General features: G+C 39.2%; 1 protein-coding gene across 1 annotated transcript; it reads right to left on the reverse strand.

The window, feature by feature from the left end:
* Nucleotides 1–2,146: 2,146 nt before the first annotated feature.
* On the reverse strand, nt 2,147–13,398 carry LOC119896481 (myosin heavy chain, fast skeletal muscle-like). The gene is made up of 40 exons (XM_038709917.1): nt 13,344–13,398; nt 13,012–13,234; nt 12,651–12,794; nt 12,072–12,228; nt 11,941–11,968; nt 11,743–11,854; nt 11,558–11,650; nt 11,411–11,474; nt 11,207–11,305; nt 11,014–11,117; nt 10,803–10,941; nt 10,587–10,705; nt 10,335–10,484; nt 10,083–10,253; nt 9,690–9,996; nt 9,266–9,339; nt 9,098–9,185; nt 8,896–9,013; nt 8,674–8,797; nt 8,448–8,584; nt 8,052–8,307; nt 7,243–7,485; nt 6,977–7,153; nt 6,715–6,860; nt 6,520–6,610; nt 6,042–6,431; nt 5,785–5,911; nt 5,582–5,700; nt 5,211–5,407; nt 4,943–5,126; nt 4,689–4,854; nt 4,307–4,431; nt 3,910–4,218; nt 3,618–3,821; nt 3,401–3,526; nt 3,129–3,299; nt 2,905–3,009; nt 2,717–2,812; nt 2,465–2,596; nt 2,147–2,267 (listed from the first exon to the last, which is right to left on the reverse strand). The coding sequence occupies exons 2-40, from the start codon at nt 13,213–13,215 to the stop codon at nt 2,250–2,252; spliced, it is 5,814 nt and encodes a 1,937-aa protein (XP_038565845.1). The 5' UTR covers nt 13,216–13,234; nt 13,344–13,398; the 3' UTR covers nt 2,147–2,249.
* Nucleotides 13,399–15,769: the final 2,371 nt, after the last annotated feature.

Raw genomic sequence — 15,769 nt, forward strand, 5'->3', positions numbered from 1 at the left:
ATTCAAGCTACTGTCGTTTCTAGTTAAGTTGTATTGAGCAAATCGTCGTTTTCTAGCCAAGTTGTTTTGAGTGAATGTCAAGCTAAAAGTCGCCTCCAGCGAACATTGAGCTAACACAATGGGAAGAGAGAGCAACATTGTTCTTTAACTTAAATGGACCTGTTTTTGAAGTATATCATATAGTGTGGCATCCATCCTAATTATTACAACTTACCCCAGCATGTCTTATAACCACCCTGGTAGTGAGGTAGCTTGTAATGAAGGAAAACAGTGTATTTGACATCAACTTACAAGGTCTGTGATATTGAATTGGTGTCATTTGTAGTAAACAAATGTGGATACTTTGTAGAAAAGTTTGAGAACTCAAGCTTAATTAAAGCTGCAAGCAGCGTTGGATGGGCCCTCGCACCATGACACATGACAGAGCTTGTAGCGGCTGCGGTGCAGTTGCCTAAGGTCGTTAACGCAGCCCTGAGTTATCATGGACTTTGGACGCCTCACGACTTAAACATCATGTCCATGAAAGTACATTAACTGTGGACCACACTGCGAAAATTTCATGTAAATGAAATGATTATCAACAGTGCTTAATTGACCCTTTGCTAAGCCCTCCCCCCCCTTAGTTACTACTCGCTAAGTCCGACAAATTGTAGGACTTTTATCATGATGCTGCCACAGTCTATTACTGCACTCCCTGGAGAAATATTGTCTAATATTTAGAAAAAAGAGAAGCAGACAGTTTTGCAATTCCATTGTGCATTTGAAGGTTGTATTCAGGCTGTCAAACTGACTCAAACTGAAGTGAAACAAATAAAGACAGAAGCTAAAGCCCATCAATCACAGAGTAAAAGTGTACCACCGTATTACCTCACTAATGTGAAAGAGGACAACGATATTATGGATCAACACTGTTTCTGTACAGCTGGGTAGGTCTCTATTCACTATTACAATAAATAAAAAGCAAAACAGTAGGGTTATATAACGTTACATTCAGTAGTAAATTAGCTAGCATTAGCTAACTAACATTACATTAGAAACAATAGACAGCCAACAATTTTCTGGATTTGTTTTAGGTTTTGGAAAGTGAATAAATCGTACTTTCCTCCTACTTTCCGTACTCCTTTCAACCTCTCTGGGTAGGGATTATAATAATTACTAAAGGTGTATTCTTGAAGTGCCTGAAAAAGACTCCTTTCGTATTACATTTAATGGAGCGCAGCCATGAAAGACACTTTCATGATTGATTTTCGACGCCATGCCACGGACACACCCTTTGATAAAACCTCACAAATAGCACAACTTTTAATCGACAATGCCTTTAGATTGCACAGTGAAAATTTGAAATCGATCGGATTAATGTGCTAGGAGTTCGTTAAAGTACAGAAAAGATCAAATCCAAAATGGCCGACTTCATGTTGGGTTTACAGCATTGCACCTAGAGGCTTTTTTGTAGGTCAGTACATGATATATCTACCACAAAAACTTTCAAAAAGTAATTATGGATTCCGTCAGTTTTACTATTTTAGTACTAACTTTAGATACAATCTCCAAATATATATATAAATGTTTGCATTTAACACATATTGCTTTATCTGAACTGTTGATGCTACATGGATGCGGAGTAAGTGGTCAAAGTCAGCTGATTGAACCATTAGGCTTAAGCTGGAGTATCTAAATAATATACTGAGTTTTTGCTTATATGATGGACTTTTGTACTATTGTACAGTGTTGTTTATTAATGTCAATGAAACATTGTGAATTCATGACATCACTGAGAACAGCTTTTCAAAATCCTTCTAGAAATAGACCTATCCTATATGATGTTCCATCTAGACTACTAAATAACTTAACAAATATGTTCTTCAGAAGCGTGCAGTTCTGTTCTGTTGTATGAAGATGATATCCCAGGTCAGAGATTTATTAAAGGCTATACATATTTTTGTAAATGGTTTAGTGAATAGTGTTGACAGTTTTTATTATCCATCTGTTTGAATGTATAACTAACATGGGAATGGGAATTAATTATTGTTGAAATGACCATGCTCATTCCAGCCAAGTTAACGGATGCAGCCTCTCCTAACTACTGTGATGAACACTGCATGACTTTTATAGATACCAGTAAAATAGACAGTAAATAAAAAAAGAGTTGTATTATGAGGACACAGTTTATTAACATTATAAGAATACAAAACAGCTAATTCATATTTTATGAACTCTGTCAAAAGGCTGTGTCACCAGGTTGTTGTCTCTTATTCAGCAGTGTCAGACTGGGGAAAAAAATTAAATAAAATTATTCATCATAAACTTCAAACATAACATTAAGCTACCTAACTCAAGTTTCATTATCTATGCAAAGTAAATAAACAATCATATAAAGAGTACATTTAGGTTATGAATTACCTTAAACAACCCAGTTAAACTAAAGTGCAATATTTTCATAAAATACGATCATATGAATGGTTACCTTTCCAGCGTCACGGCTCTTGACTCTCAGCTTGTTGACCTGGGACTCGGCGATGTCAGCACGCTCCTGAGCTTCCTCCATCTCATGCTGAACCTTCCTGAGCCTAGACATGTGAGTGTTGGCCTGCTCCTCCTGTGAAGGGTTTACAGTATACAGTTACAGTTTTCATTTTTAAATATTGCATCATATTAGTATGGATTATTTATCTCACTATTTATTCCCAAACGCAAGATCACAAAACATTTGACTCACGGCTTCCTCAGCCTGTCTCTTGTAAGTCTTGACTTTGAGCTGCAGCTTGTCCACCAGATCCTGAAGTCTGGTCACATTCTTCTTGTCCTCCTCAGTCTACACAGATAAAGGATTTTAACAAATGATGTAAAGAGACAAAATCAAGACATTAAGAACTCATTGTAGTTTTTAATTAAATAATAAATTACCTGGTAGGTCAGCTCCTTCACTCTCCTCTCATATTTGCGAACTCCTTTAACAGCATCAGCTCCGCGTCTCTGTTCAGCCTCAACTTCAGCTTCCAGCTCATGGACCTGTAACATGATGATCAATAATTCATCAATAACTTTAGGACTGAGACAAGCTGAATTTATTCTACTCACTGAAAGTGCAATTTACATCCTAAAACTCATACAGTATATACAGGTCATACCCTGGACTCCAGTTTCTGGAGCTGCTTCTTGCCACCCTTCATGGCGAGGTTCTCAGCCTCATCCAGGCGATGCTGCAGGTCCTTGACTGTGACCTCCAGGTTCTTCTTCATCCTCTCCAGGTGAGAGCTGGTGTCCTGCTCCTTCTTCAGCTCTTCAGCCATCATGGCAGCCTGAAATGATGGACAAAGTTGGCATTAATGGTAAAACGTGAACAAGTATTTGGCGATGTAGCATTTTATATTTAAAAGAAGACTCATTAACATAAACTCACATCAGTGATAGCCTTTTTGGCTTTCTCCTCAGCATTTCTTGCTTCCAGAACAGAATCATCCACTTCACCCTGAACCTGGACAAGGTCAGCCTCCAGTTTCTTCTTGGTGTTCAGAAGACTGGTGTTCTAAAAATTGACCAAGATGAGAGAGTGTTTTAAAGATATATGGCTCATATGTTTGATTGGATACGATTCTTGTGAATTAATAAAAACACACCTGAGAGTGAAGCAGTCCAACACGCTCACTAGCATCAACCAGCTCCTGCTCAGCCACTTTGCGTCCTCTCTCTGTCTGCTCTAGAGCAGCTCTCAGCTCCTCAATCTCAGCCACCATCAGGCCATTTCTGCGCTCCACCATGGCAACCTGCTCCTTCATGTCTTCCTGTCCTCTGACAGCATCATCAAGGTGCAGTTGGGCATCCTGGCAACAAAAAACAAAACAGAAAATACAATTAACCTTCTGTACAATTTACTTGTTTTTAATACGTAATTGATCATATAAACCTCACCTTCAGCGTTCCCTGGACATTCCTCAGTTGTTTCTGGGCCTCAGCAGCCTGCCTGTTGGCATGGCTCAGCTGAATCTCCATCTCATTCAGGTCTCCTTCCATCTTCTTCTTGACTCTCAGGGCATCATTCCTGCTCCTGACCTCACTGTCGAGATTGCTCTGCATAGAGTCAATCACCCTCTGGCTGTTCCTCTTGATTTGCTCCATCTCCTCATCCTTCTCTGCCAGCTTTCTGTCAACCTCACCTTTGATCTGGTTGAGCTCAAGCTGAACACGGAGAATCTTGGACTCCTCATGCTCCAGTGTACCCTTTAAAAAATTTAAGAAAAGTCACTTAAATAAGAATTACAATGGCATGGACTTTTTCAAACATTTCTATAATTTGAAAATGTATTACCTCAGCTTCCTCTAGTGCTGACTGAATTTCAGTCTTTTCAGTTTCCACAGTTTTCTTTGCTTTCTCCAGTTCGTGGATATTCTTTCCAGTCTCACCAATCTGTTCTGTCAGGTCTGAGATCTCCTCTAAAAGGCAATCAAAACCAAAATACAGTATATAGTGACCTAAAGACACTGTCCTGCAAGATAGTTAGTACTACATAGTACACAGTACAACCTACTTTGAAAGGAATAATTCTCCTTCCAGTTCAGAGAAGGCGAACCAAGGGTGAAGTCATATTCAAAAGGTAAGAGTGTCTCCATACAGGTTCACAAACTACACTTGTGAAGGTCAGAACAGAACCCACACAAGTTAAATTTGTATTTTAATGAGAATGACATACGTTGCAGGTTCTTGTTCTCTCTCTTCATGGTCTCCAGCTGATCCAGAGCCTCCTCATAAGAGTTCTTCATCTTGAACAATTCAGTGCTGAGAGAACGAGCCTCCTTTTGGGCTCCTTCCAGCTCTGCCTGGCCCTCCTCATACTTTTGTTTCCAATCTGCCAGGACCTAGAATTATATAGATGAACATCAGTGATTACTTTCTAAGATTGATTTTTGTTTTACTCGAATTAATGTGCCCTTGATTTCCATATACCTTATCAAAGTTCCTCTGCTTCTTGTCAAGGTTGGCAGCCAGACCATTCGCTCTCTCCACATCAATCATGAGGTCCTCCACCTCACCCTGCAGTCTCTGCTTGGTCTTCTCCAAAGAGGCACACTTTGAGTTCACAGCCTCAATGGATTCCTCAGCATCCTGCAGGCGCTGGGCAAGCTTTTTTCTGAAGTAAAGAAGAATGTTCTAATTGGTAAAACAAACTATTGAAATGAAAACTAATAAAAATACTGAAAGGTTAGTGACTTACTTGGACTCCTCCAGCTCCTCAGTGCGCTGGATAGCATCAGTTTCATATTTGGATCTCCACTGAGCCACCTCACTGTTGGCCTTGGACATTCCTCGCTGCAGCTCAGCCTTGGCTTCCTGCTCCTCCTCAAACTGCTCTCTGAGCAGATCACAGTCATGGCGGGCTGACTGAACAGCATGGGCCAGGGCATTCTTGGCCTGTTGAACATGAAAAAATATTTATAACTTATCTATGAAGCAGACAAAGTATGAAAAAGTACCTAATCAAGTTGAAACATTAAGTCATGAATATACTGCATGACTTTTTCTGACTTCATTTAATAAGAATGAATCAGTTCTGTTAAAACCTAATAAGAGGACATGTTGTTATACCTTCACTTCCTCCTCAACGTGCCTCTTAAACTCCTCAATTTGCTGAGTGAAGGCCTGCTTGCCCCTGGTCAGCTGGGAAACAAGAGCTTCCTTCTCCTCAAGCTGGCGGGAATACTCGCCTGAATGACAATATGTAAATGTATTATTTATCAAAATGATCATTACTGGTTTCCACTACCAGTCTTTCTTTACGGACGACTCACCATTCTCTGTCTGCAGTCTGGCCTTCTGTCCATTAACGTCATTCAGCTGGCGAACGTTCTCATCATTTTTGGCTTTGATCTCACTAAACTGGTCCTCAAGAGTTCTGCACATTTTCTCCAAGTTACCCTATTAACAACAAAACATGATGTATGTTGATGTAGATGTAAATTTAAAGCTACTGCCATATTTACAAGTTACAGTTCATATTTCGTAGCATAATGAAAGATAATCCCTGTTTTATAAACAAACAACACACCTTAGCTTTAGCAACAGCTTCCATGTTACTGGAGAGGTCATCAATCTCCATCTTGTACTCGCTCTTCTCCTTCTCCAGCTTCTGCTTGACACGCTGGAGGTTGTCAATCTGCTCACCCAGCTCTGCAACACTGTCTGCCTGCTTCTTGCGGAGAGCTGATGCAGTAGCTTCATGTTGCAGGGTTGACTCTTCAAGATCACGACGCAGCTTCTGGAACTCAGCTTCACGCTTCTTGTTCATCTCAATCTGAGCAGCTGTTGCTCCACCAGCTTCCTCAAGCCTCTCACTGATCTCCTCAAGCTCCCTGGAGAGGTCAGCCCTCTGCTTCTCTACCTTCGCCCGAGCAGCCCTCTCAGCCTCAATCTCTTCCTCCAGCTCCTCAATACGAGCCTAGATTTTATGATTGAAGGTTTATTAACTGTAATTTACTGAGTATGATTGTATGCGTCTAATACTGTATATAAGTTGGATAAGTCACCTGGAGTTCCTTGATCTTCTTCTGAAGCTGAGCACCAAGAGACTGTTCATCCTCAATCTTGCTGAGGAGCTGGCTGGTCTCAAATTCCTTCCTTGATGAGGATACCAAGAAAGCTTTTACTTTAATAGTTTGTACTGTTGTCAGAGTTTAATGTGTGAGATACTAAAAATAGCCCGAAACCAACAAAAAACTTACTTTTTGATTTTCTCATCAGATTGCTGCTTGTCATTCTCCAGATCCATTATGGATTCCTGGGCCAGTTTCAGATCTCCCTCAAGCTTTCTCTTGGCTCGCTCAAGGTCCATGCGGAGCTTCTTCTCTTGCTCCAGTGATCCCTCAAGCTATCAGATGACAGTTCATGATGGTTGATTTGTGGCATTTCAGAGAGCATCAATACCAAGAATACCAATTAATTACAGGGCAAAACCCCGCAGAAAAAAAACAACAGTTTTCTTACATCGTCCACTTGCTGTTCCAGTTTTGTCTTGGCCTTGGTCAGAGTGTTGACTTTGTCTTCCTCTGCCTGGAGATCATCAAGTGTTTGCTGGTGGGCCTCTTGGAGGGCTTTCTTCTCCTTTGTTAACTTGGCAATAGACTCATCTTGAGATGCCATCTCCTCTGTCAGGTTTTTCACCTGAAATGATGTGAAAGGTGCATTATTTCCATCACTTTATATCTATATAGTCTACGTTTAAAAGATGTTAGGTTTAAAATAATTGGAACCTTGTTTTCTGTGGCATGTTTCTCCTTCTCCACTTTAGCCAAGGTGAGCTCCAAGTCATCAATGTCTTTCTTCAGCTCAGAGCATTCATCCTCCAGCTTCCTCTTCTTACCAGTCAGCTCAGCATTGATTTCCTCTTCATCCTCCAGTCTCTCAGTTGTCTCTTTGAGTTTAGCTTCAAGCTGGATCTTGCTCTTAATGAGCCCCTCACACCTTTCCTCAGCATCAGAGAGGTTCTCTCCTTCCTATGGTACATTTTGAAACCACAATACATTAGTTAGTTTGGTATTTGGTAAAGCTACACATAAATATAAATCAATGTTGATAGCATTCAAACCATTCCCAAACGAGTTCATACTATGCTGGTTAAGCGTAACCCAGTCATGGAAATTTCTCTGTATTTGCAGTACACCAGAGTTTTTAAATCTGGGGTCTTTGGCAACGTTCCCACACTGGAAAACCGGTAGTGAAGTGCTTTATGCCAACCAGCAATGATTGGTTTGCCAGAGCTTAAGGAGGAGCGCCCTACTGTCAGGATCAACTAAGTATGAGCAGATCTCGTCATAAGCATGTGTTGTCAGTGTTGTGTAATTACTATCCCTGTCAGAAGGGGGAGACACTACAGTTTTAAATATTTAAATATTCTTAGGTTTAGGTAATTATTTATTTAATTCATCTACAACATTAACAACGCAATCAGAAGACAAAGAAAATATGTGGTCTATTTGTATCTCACCTAGATATCTGAATGTGAGTAACAGTGATTAATTTGTAAAGTCAGTGAATCACACCTGCTTTGTTTCCTACTTACTGAAGCTACTTGGAGTTGCAGGTCATTCTTTTCCTGCACTAGGGAAACCATCTTCTCCTCCAGCTCCTTCTTCTTGGCCAGGGCAGCAGCCAGGTCGGATTTCATCTTATCATAGTTCTCCTTCATCTGTTGCAGCTCCTTCTCAGTCTCAGCACTCTTCAGAAGAGGCTTGATCTTAAAGTACACTTTCAGCCATGGCCAGTTTTTCACATTCATAAATGAACGGATATTGTACTGGATGGTTAAGATTGATTCCCTGAAAAATGAATACAGATACAGTGTCATTTCTACTGAAATATGATTTTGTAGAACTGCTGAGGATAATACTTTCACAATAAATATATGTAACCTATATAATTGGACAGTAAAGTTTAGAGTACTAAGTGACAATCATACCTCCTCTCCATCATCTTAACAAACTCCCTCCTCATGAGATATCCTCTACAGAGAGCCTGGGTCATGGTCACCAGTGTAAAGAGTTTCTCGTCTCTCATCTCCTCCAGCTGACCCAGCAGACCAGCTTTGAAGAACACCTGTGTTGTCAAGTGAAGGAAATCAGTCCTCAGTACACATGGCTGTAACAGGACAACTTCATCTGTTAATATTGTTTATAAGGATGAACCTTTGTGTGTCCAAACATGTACTGAGTGTGGTCCACATCAATGGATCCCAGCAGCTTCTCTGAAGCTTTCTTGTTGTCAATGAACTGTCCCTCTGGGATGACACTGGCATTCAATACTTTGTATCTGGAAGAGAAAATGATGTTGTTACTCATATTTATCTTACTTCTCAGCCTGATGTTTTACATCATAATAACTTAGTAGTACTTCTACTGAAAAATCACCTCTGCTTGAAGTCACCGTAGATGATTCTGCTGGGGAAGCCCTTTCTGCAGATTCTGATGCCTTCCAGCACACCATTACATCTCAGCTGGTGGATGACCAAGAAATTCTCCATAAGACCTGAACATTGCAAAGGTATTACTTAGATTCCGTTAGTTTACCGTGTCACACATTTTGCACAAAACTGTGTTGTGTGCTTTTTACCAGGTGTCTTTGATTCATTAGGAATCAGACAACGGACAAAATGAGGGTGAGTGCTCCTCAAGTTGCTCATCAGCTTGCCCAGGTTCTCCTGTGGATCAGCAGGATAATTGGTCAGTATTTCAAGATGAGGTTTGTAATTGATTTCCAAAAATTTGAAGCAATACATACTCTGAAAACAGCAGACACAGTCTGGAAGGCACCACCCTTCTTCTTGCCACCCTTCTTGCCCCCAGCAGCGGCCTCTGTATTGCAAAACATTAAATTCCGTTAATGGCACTGTAGAACCGTTTTAAGCTTTCTTCTCTGTTGAATGTGGATTTGATTTTTGTAACACACATGAATACATGAATGGGTATGTTAACGCAGAGTGTTCATCAGTTTCTTACTAAGCCTGACCAAAGTGAAACAGACACAACAAACTTACTGTACCTCGGGTAACATTCTAAATGTAAGCTGCACTTTCTTATTAGTTGCTTAGAGCTAATGAAGAGAGGGAACCATTGTCATCAATGTTACTCTATCTTTAAAGTAGAAAACAGTTAAGCAGGTAAAACATTTGTGCTTCTGAATTCTCTGCTCACTCTTGTCTTACCATCGGCTGCTCCATGGGATGCATACAGGAAGGCCAGCAGTTTGTTTGAAGCTTTCTGGTAGAGCTGAATAACTGAGTCATTCAGGGGGTCCTTGTTCTTGTCCAGCCAGCCAGTGATATTGTAATCCACTGTACCAGCATAGTGAACCAGGGCAAAGTGAGCCTCAGCTTTGCCCTTTCCAGGCTTTGGCTTCTCAAAGGCCTTGGTCTTGCCAAGATGCTGATCATGCAGCTTGTTCTTGAAAGTTGTGTCAGAGGCCTTGGGGAACATGCACTCCTCTTCAAGGATGGAGAAGATTCCCAGTGGCTAAGAGAAATTTACATTAGATTAACTGTGGAAGTAAACATTTGCACATGAACAAACAAATCATGTCTTCTGTAGTCATTACTTACCTTCTCGATAAGCTCGATGCAGGAAGCCAAGTCCATACCAAAGTCAATGAACTCCCACTCAATGCCTTCTTTCTTGTACTCCTCTTGCTCCAGAACAAACATGGTGTGATTGAAAAACTGTTGCAGTTTCTCATTGGTGAAGTTGATGCAGAGTTGCTCCAAACTGTTGTACTGTAATTATAGATACATACGGAATTTCATGCCAAAATAAGGTTGAACTTCAAAACTGCTCAGATATTTTCAACTACTCACATCAAAGATCTCAAATCCAGCGATATCCAACACTCCAATGTAGTACTGTCTTGCCTGCTTTGTGTCCAGCATCTCATTGATACGGATGACCATCCACAAGAACATTTTCTCATAGATAGACTTACACAGAGCACCGACAGAATTGTTGACCTAGAACCAATGATATTATTATGGTCCTTTCTTTGAATAACTTTTTCATATCCAACTGCAAGTATTTCCATATTTCTTTCAAACATCAAATTTTTTTGTTACCTGTGGCACAGTTTGACCTTTGGTCACCATCTCATTTCCAACCTTGACTCTTGGGTAGCACAGAGCTTTCAGCATGTCAGCTGAGTTTAGGCCCAGGAGGTAAGCGATTTTATCAGCAACTGAAAGACAATGAGTATTAAGTACACATTGACTTGAGTAATATTTTACACACTAGAATATTTGGATGATAAAAAAAATTATTGTTTTAGCAATTACCATCAGTGCCATCAGGTTCAGCCTGCTCCTCACGTTGCTTCTGCTTGAATTTAATGTTGCCATGATGCATCACAGCTCCTGTCAGCTTGAAGATGCCCAATTTCTCCTCAGCGGTGAAGCCCAAGATGTCAATTGCTGCCTGCATTGTAAATGAACCAAAGTTATGTAAAACATTTTCCCAGTATACGGTCTAACTACATTGTCATCTTACATCTGTTGCAATAAACTCCTCCGTATCATCAATGCTTTTGACAGTGATTTGACCCATACTGATCATTGGGTAGTCATAGGGGTTGGTGGTGATCAGAAGAGCCTCTAGAGGAGCACAATAGAAATACATAGTGTTATTTGGTGTTATATGTTGTATCGTTTACATTTACATTTCAGTTTCATGTAGTACATACCCACGATCTCAGGACTGTGGCCAGTCATCAGCTGATAGAAGATATGGTAACTCCTCTCAGCAGACAACTGGTAGGTGACACGGGACTTCTCCAGCAGATCTAAGATGAACAAAAACAAATTTAACTTCAAACTTTAAGTTTACTGTATTACATTATAATGTATAACTATTTCAGAGATGAGTCATTGACTTGTTTAAAACTTACATGTTTCAATATCAGCTGATGCCAGCTTGCCAGTCGTGCCAAAGTGGATCCTGATGAATTTACCCTAAAATGCAAGATCATTAATAAAATCAGTTTTTTTCTAATTGTTGTCAACAACAATTTTAAGATATTTCCTGAACTACTTACAAAACGAGAGGAGTTGTCATTCCTCACAGTCTTGGCATTACCATAGGACTCTAGTAGAGGGTTGGCCGCAACAATTTGGTCCTCAAGGGAGCCCTGCATGAGACGATTTGACTTGATGAGTATGAGTGATGCTTTCAAATTAATTGTCCTCTAACAAACAGTTTATCTTAAACAACCAATTTTACCTGCATTTTGCCAGCTACTGGCTCAGCCTTCTTAGCTCCAATAGCTGCAATTGTTGCAAAATACTGGATGACACGCTTGGTGTTGACAGTCTTTCCTGCACCAGATTCTCCACTGGTGAATAAAAACACAATGTCAAGATTCTGCTTCATATAATAAAGTTTATAAAGATTTAACATGATCGTTAGTTTAATACTCACGTAATCAGGACAGACTGATTCTCACGATCTGAAATACAAACATACATGCTTTACATGAATTCCATTTTAATAATACATTTTTGTTTAAGATCAGTGTATTTATATGTGAACAATAGAAACATTCATCTTACCAATTTGCATGAACTGATAGGCATTGTCCGAGATGGAGAAGATGTGGGGTGGTGCCTCAATCCTCTTCTTTCCTCTGTATGCTCCCACAACTACAGCATCATATACAGGAAGCCACTTGTAGGGATTCACAACAACGCAGAACAACCCAGAGTAGGTCTGTAATAGGAAAGATCATTGAGGGGGGATGTCATCTCCCTTGTTAAGAAAATGGCCACAATAAATCCCCCTTGTGCTCTGTTTATTGATACGTCCATGGCTCTGTCCATGGTGCTGAAGGATAGCAAACAGATAATTTCAGTTGTCTTAGCTCTATTATATTCTCTAAAGTAAATTATATACTCTAAATACACAACTCTATACTACACTGATTAAAGCGTGTGCTCATAAACTTTTTTTTATTGCTGTACTAAATTTAAACAAATCTTTGTGCCATAAATTGAGTGTTTATTTGACAGTATAATGTATTAATTATACATGATTCTAAACGTCTGCGCCCCCATTACCCTGTTCAGAATGAAAAAATTACCAAGCCATATGTACATACACATTGAATTTGTATAGTAGTGGTGGAAACTCACGTAGATCATCCATGATGCATAACGCTCTTTGAGGTTATACAACACACAAGGCTCATTGAGATGGGTCATCATGACCATGTCCTCAATTTTGTCATACTTTGGGGGATTCCTCGGATGGACGTCTTCTTCTTTTACAGTGACTGTCTGAATCGGAAATAAAGTGAATTATTTTTACTTAAAAACCATTTCAAATAAAAACCTGCAGATGGATGCCATTGTTGTTCACCGTGTCACTAAATTTAAAATACAATGATAAACATATATTTCACTAAATATTAAAATGTTGTTGTTGTTAAATAAACTGTCATGGACAGAATGGCATCCTCCTACAGAACGAGGGGAGAAATAATGAATAACCTACCTTTCCAGTGTCTGTCTCAACCGTGGCTTTGCCACCTTCTTTCTTCACAAGTTTACCCTTGAGGTACATCTCGTCCGCATCAGCCACAAAGTAGGCAGTTTTAGCATCAAAAGGAGTGGCTTGTGCCTCAATCCTCTCCCTCTCTGGTTTTCGGAGGTATATGGCCGCTGGGCCATACTGCTCCATCTCCGCGTCCGTGCTCATGGTGGCACTTCAGTGGAGCCTGAACAGATGAAGCGTCCAGAATAATTTTAACATATCAACATGATATATATATGGTCTTGTATCCAGGTGGTGGTAATTTCACATTTTTTCATGATGACATTTTTTACCTCAGCTTTTTCCAGAAAAAAATGAGTGGGCAGTCTGGTGGTGGAGTCCCAAGATGCTATAAAAATATTATTAAATATGATTACAATAACTTGTTTCAATTAAAAAAAAAAATGTGTTCAGTCAATTTGAAAACAGTAGAGGGTAACGATGGGAATATGTATTTAGATGTAATAATATACTGTATGCTAATTGTATTCAGTTGAAAAGTTCAATATACTCCATTTCCATCACTTACAATATTTATATGAAAAGAGACGTGTGTGTTAGAATCTACACAAACTAATTAATTGTATGTTTTTTTGAAAGAAGCCACATCTCAATGTATTAAGAATATTTTAAGAAATTTGTTTTGGAATTATGTTGTCTAAGCAAGACTACCACTAAGGTATCTTAATAAGCATAAGTAATTAGCAACATATTAACTTGAGTAACTATTGCATAAAGAGTACAAACTGATGTCTGAGTGAATACACTCACCTGTGTTGGGAGGCTATCAGTTCATACAAAAGTCCAGAGCTGCCTCTTTTATAGAGGGTGGGAGTGACTGGTCAGCACATAGTCGCTCACTCGGTATGGCCATGGCCTCTTTTCTCTCTGTTGCTTATTTGTGTCAGTGGTGTTTAAGGAGGTTTCACATCTCTTAATTTTAACTATAATTAAAAATAAAACAGCATACATTATGATGTTATACCTGTTTATTTGATTTCATTTGATTGCAACTTTGGATGTGACCAACCCAATGTAAAACAAAGAATTGCTGAAATGTACTCACACACACAAGTTGATTTGTTCAAACATAAAGACATTCCAGTAAACAAAAAAAAAAGTTTTAAGGGACTTCTGAAGCACCCATAAATGTCAGATTATTCTGCCCTAGATTATTTTAGTTACAAACTTGCTGCTCTAAATGTTGCTCCACTTCTGCCTCCAAATGCAGGCAAGAAAGTGATGGCAGCAAAATTGTATCCTTAATTTAATAGTGCAGAATATGGTTTGTTTATGATTCCAGTAATTATAGTTCTTGATTTAAAAGACATCAAAGTTTAAACATGTTGTGAACAAGGACCATCTTTTTTTAAATTCATTGGCAGCTTTGGGGGTTGTTCTGGAAAGTCTTCCAAAGTCCATTCGTATTAAATTGCAGGACACTTGCACATTTGAGATCCCTTAAATGACACTAATATAAGACAGTTGTCAACACATGTTAATTAAACAATAATATTCATCTTTAATAAACATTTAAAGGTTAAACTCAGTCTGGGGAAGAATAATTCATAAATGGTTAATTAATGGTTTAATAATAATTTAACAAAACTTTCATTGTGCTCATGAAAACCTCATGAAACATGTGTGTCAATAATATCTGAAGAATACCTTAAAATCTCTACCATAGTTGTCTAGTTGTGTGTCTAGTGTGCACTATTTAATCTTATAAATCAACATCAAAGCACTTTATTAATTAAGCTTATATTGCATAAATGTTTTATGTCCTGTCAGATACATACATAGAGCTTGGTTTTGAGAAATGACCCAATGTTTGTGGTCTAGAGTTACAGGACTCTGGCACATCTCATATTTCTGTAATAAAATTAATGACGAGGTATTATCCATATAAGCTCAATCACCTGTTGTATAACTCCATAAATGGATATGAAAACATTTGGCAAGTGGTTTGAGATCAGGCCCAAAATAAGTTCCACACAAGGCAAAATAACTTCACCCAGTTGCTTCATTTGATACTAAGGAGGTGACATCTGTTAAAGACTCATGATAAGTGTCCTGACAGAGGTCTGATGTTTACTATGGCATTTTTGAGTCAAATCCTTTACTAATGTTTTTTCTTTTCTGAGCTGGCTCTATGACACATACTGATTCAAGCAGATGGTGTGAGGGCTTAATGTCCAAGTGACCAACACAAGTATTTTCCATTATCCTTTATAGCTTATCTGCTCTTGATTTGTCTGTCTGTGTGTGTGTGTGTGTGTGTGTGAGAGAGAGAGAGAGAGAGAGAGAGAGAGAGAGAGAGAGAGAGAGAGAGAGAGAGAGAGAGAGAGAGAGAGAGAAGAGTCCCCTCAGCCAGCCAGTAAATGTTAACTGGCCCTAAAAAGTGAATTCACACTGGCAAATTACCTGAGCACAATAAATATCCTAAACTAAGAAAAGTGTTGACAACATACAGACTGAGTGAACACAGCCTGTCCATAGAAAAGTGTTGACAACATACAGACTGAGTGAACACAGCCTGTCCATAGACTACCATAGGAGGAGAGACTATGCTCCTAGTGCGATAGAGGACAGCTAGAGACAGAGCTGTGTTTTCTAACCTCATTCCCTAAATAAAAAACCTTAAGAGAAAAACACTTTTCAAACATTTCCCAAACATACCCCAAATTCAAATTTAAATCTGACAGACAGAAACTCCCCT

Source organism: Micropterus salmoides, unplaced genomic scaffold (assembly GCF_014851395.1).
Source record: "Micropterus salmoides isolate LMB-PRFRI ecotype aquatic unplaced genomic scaffold, ASM1485139v1 Ms_hic_scaffold_10, whole genome shotgun sequence".
Classification (NCBI taxonomy): domain Eukaryota; kingdom Metazoa; phylum Chordata; class Actinopteri; order Centrarchiformes; family Centrarchidae; genus Micropterus; species Micropterus salmoides.

What these genes read in the sequence shown, in the direction of transcription:
- LOC119896481 (XM_038709917.1), bottom strand. Translation starts at nt 13,215, where the DNA reads ATGAGCACGGACGCGGAGATGGAGCAGTATGGCCCAGCGGCCATATAC. An exon ending in CTGTGTCTGCTGTTTTCAGA is followed by an intron (nt 9,186 to 9,265) that starts GTATGTATTGCT and finishes GCTGATCCACAG; the next exon opens with GAGAACCTGGGCAAGCTGAT. An exon ending in TAATGAATCAAAGACACCTG is followed by an intron (nt 9,014 to 9,097) that starts GTAAAAAGCACA and finishes TGCAATGTTCAG; the next exon opens with GTCTTATGGAGAATTTCTTG.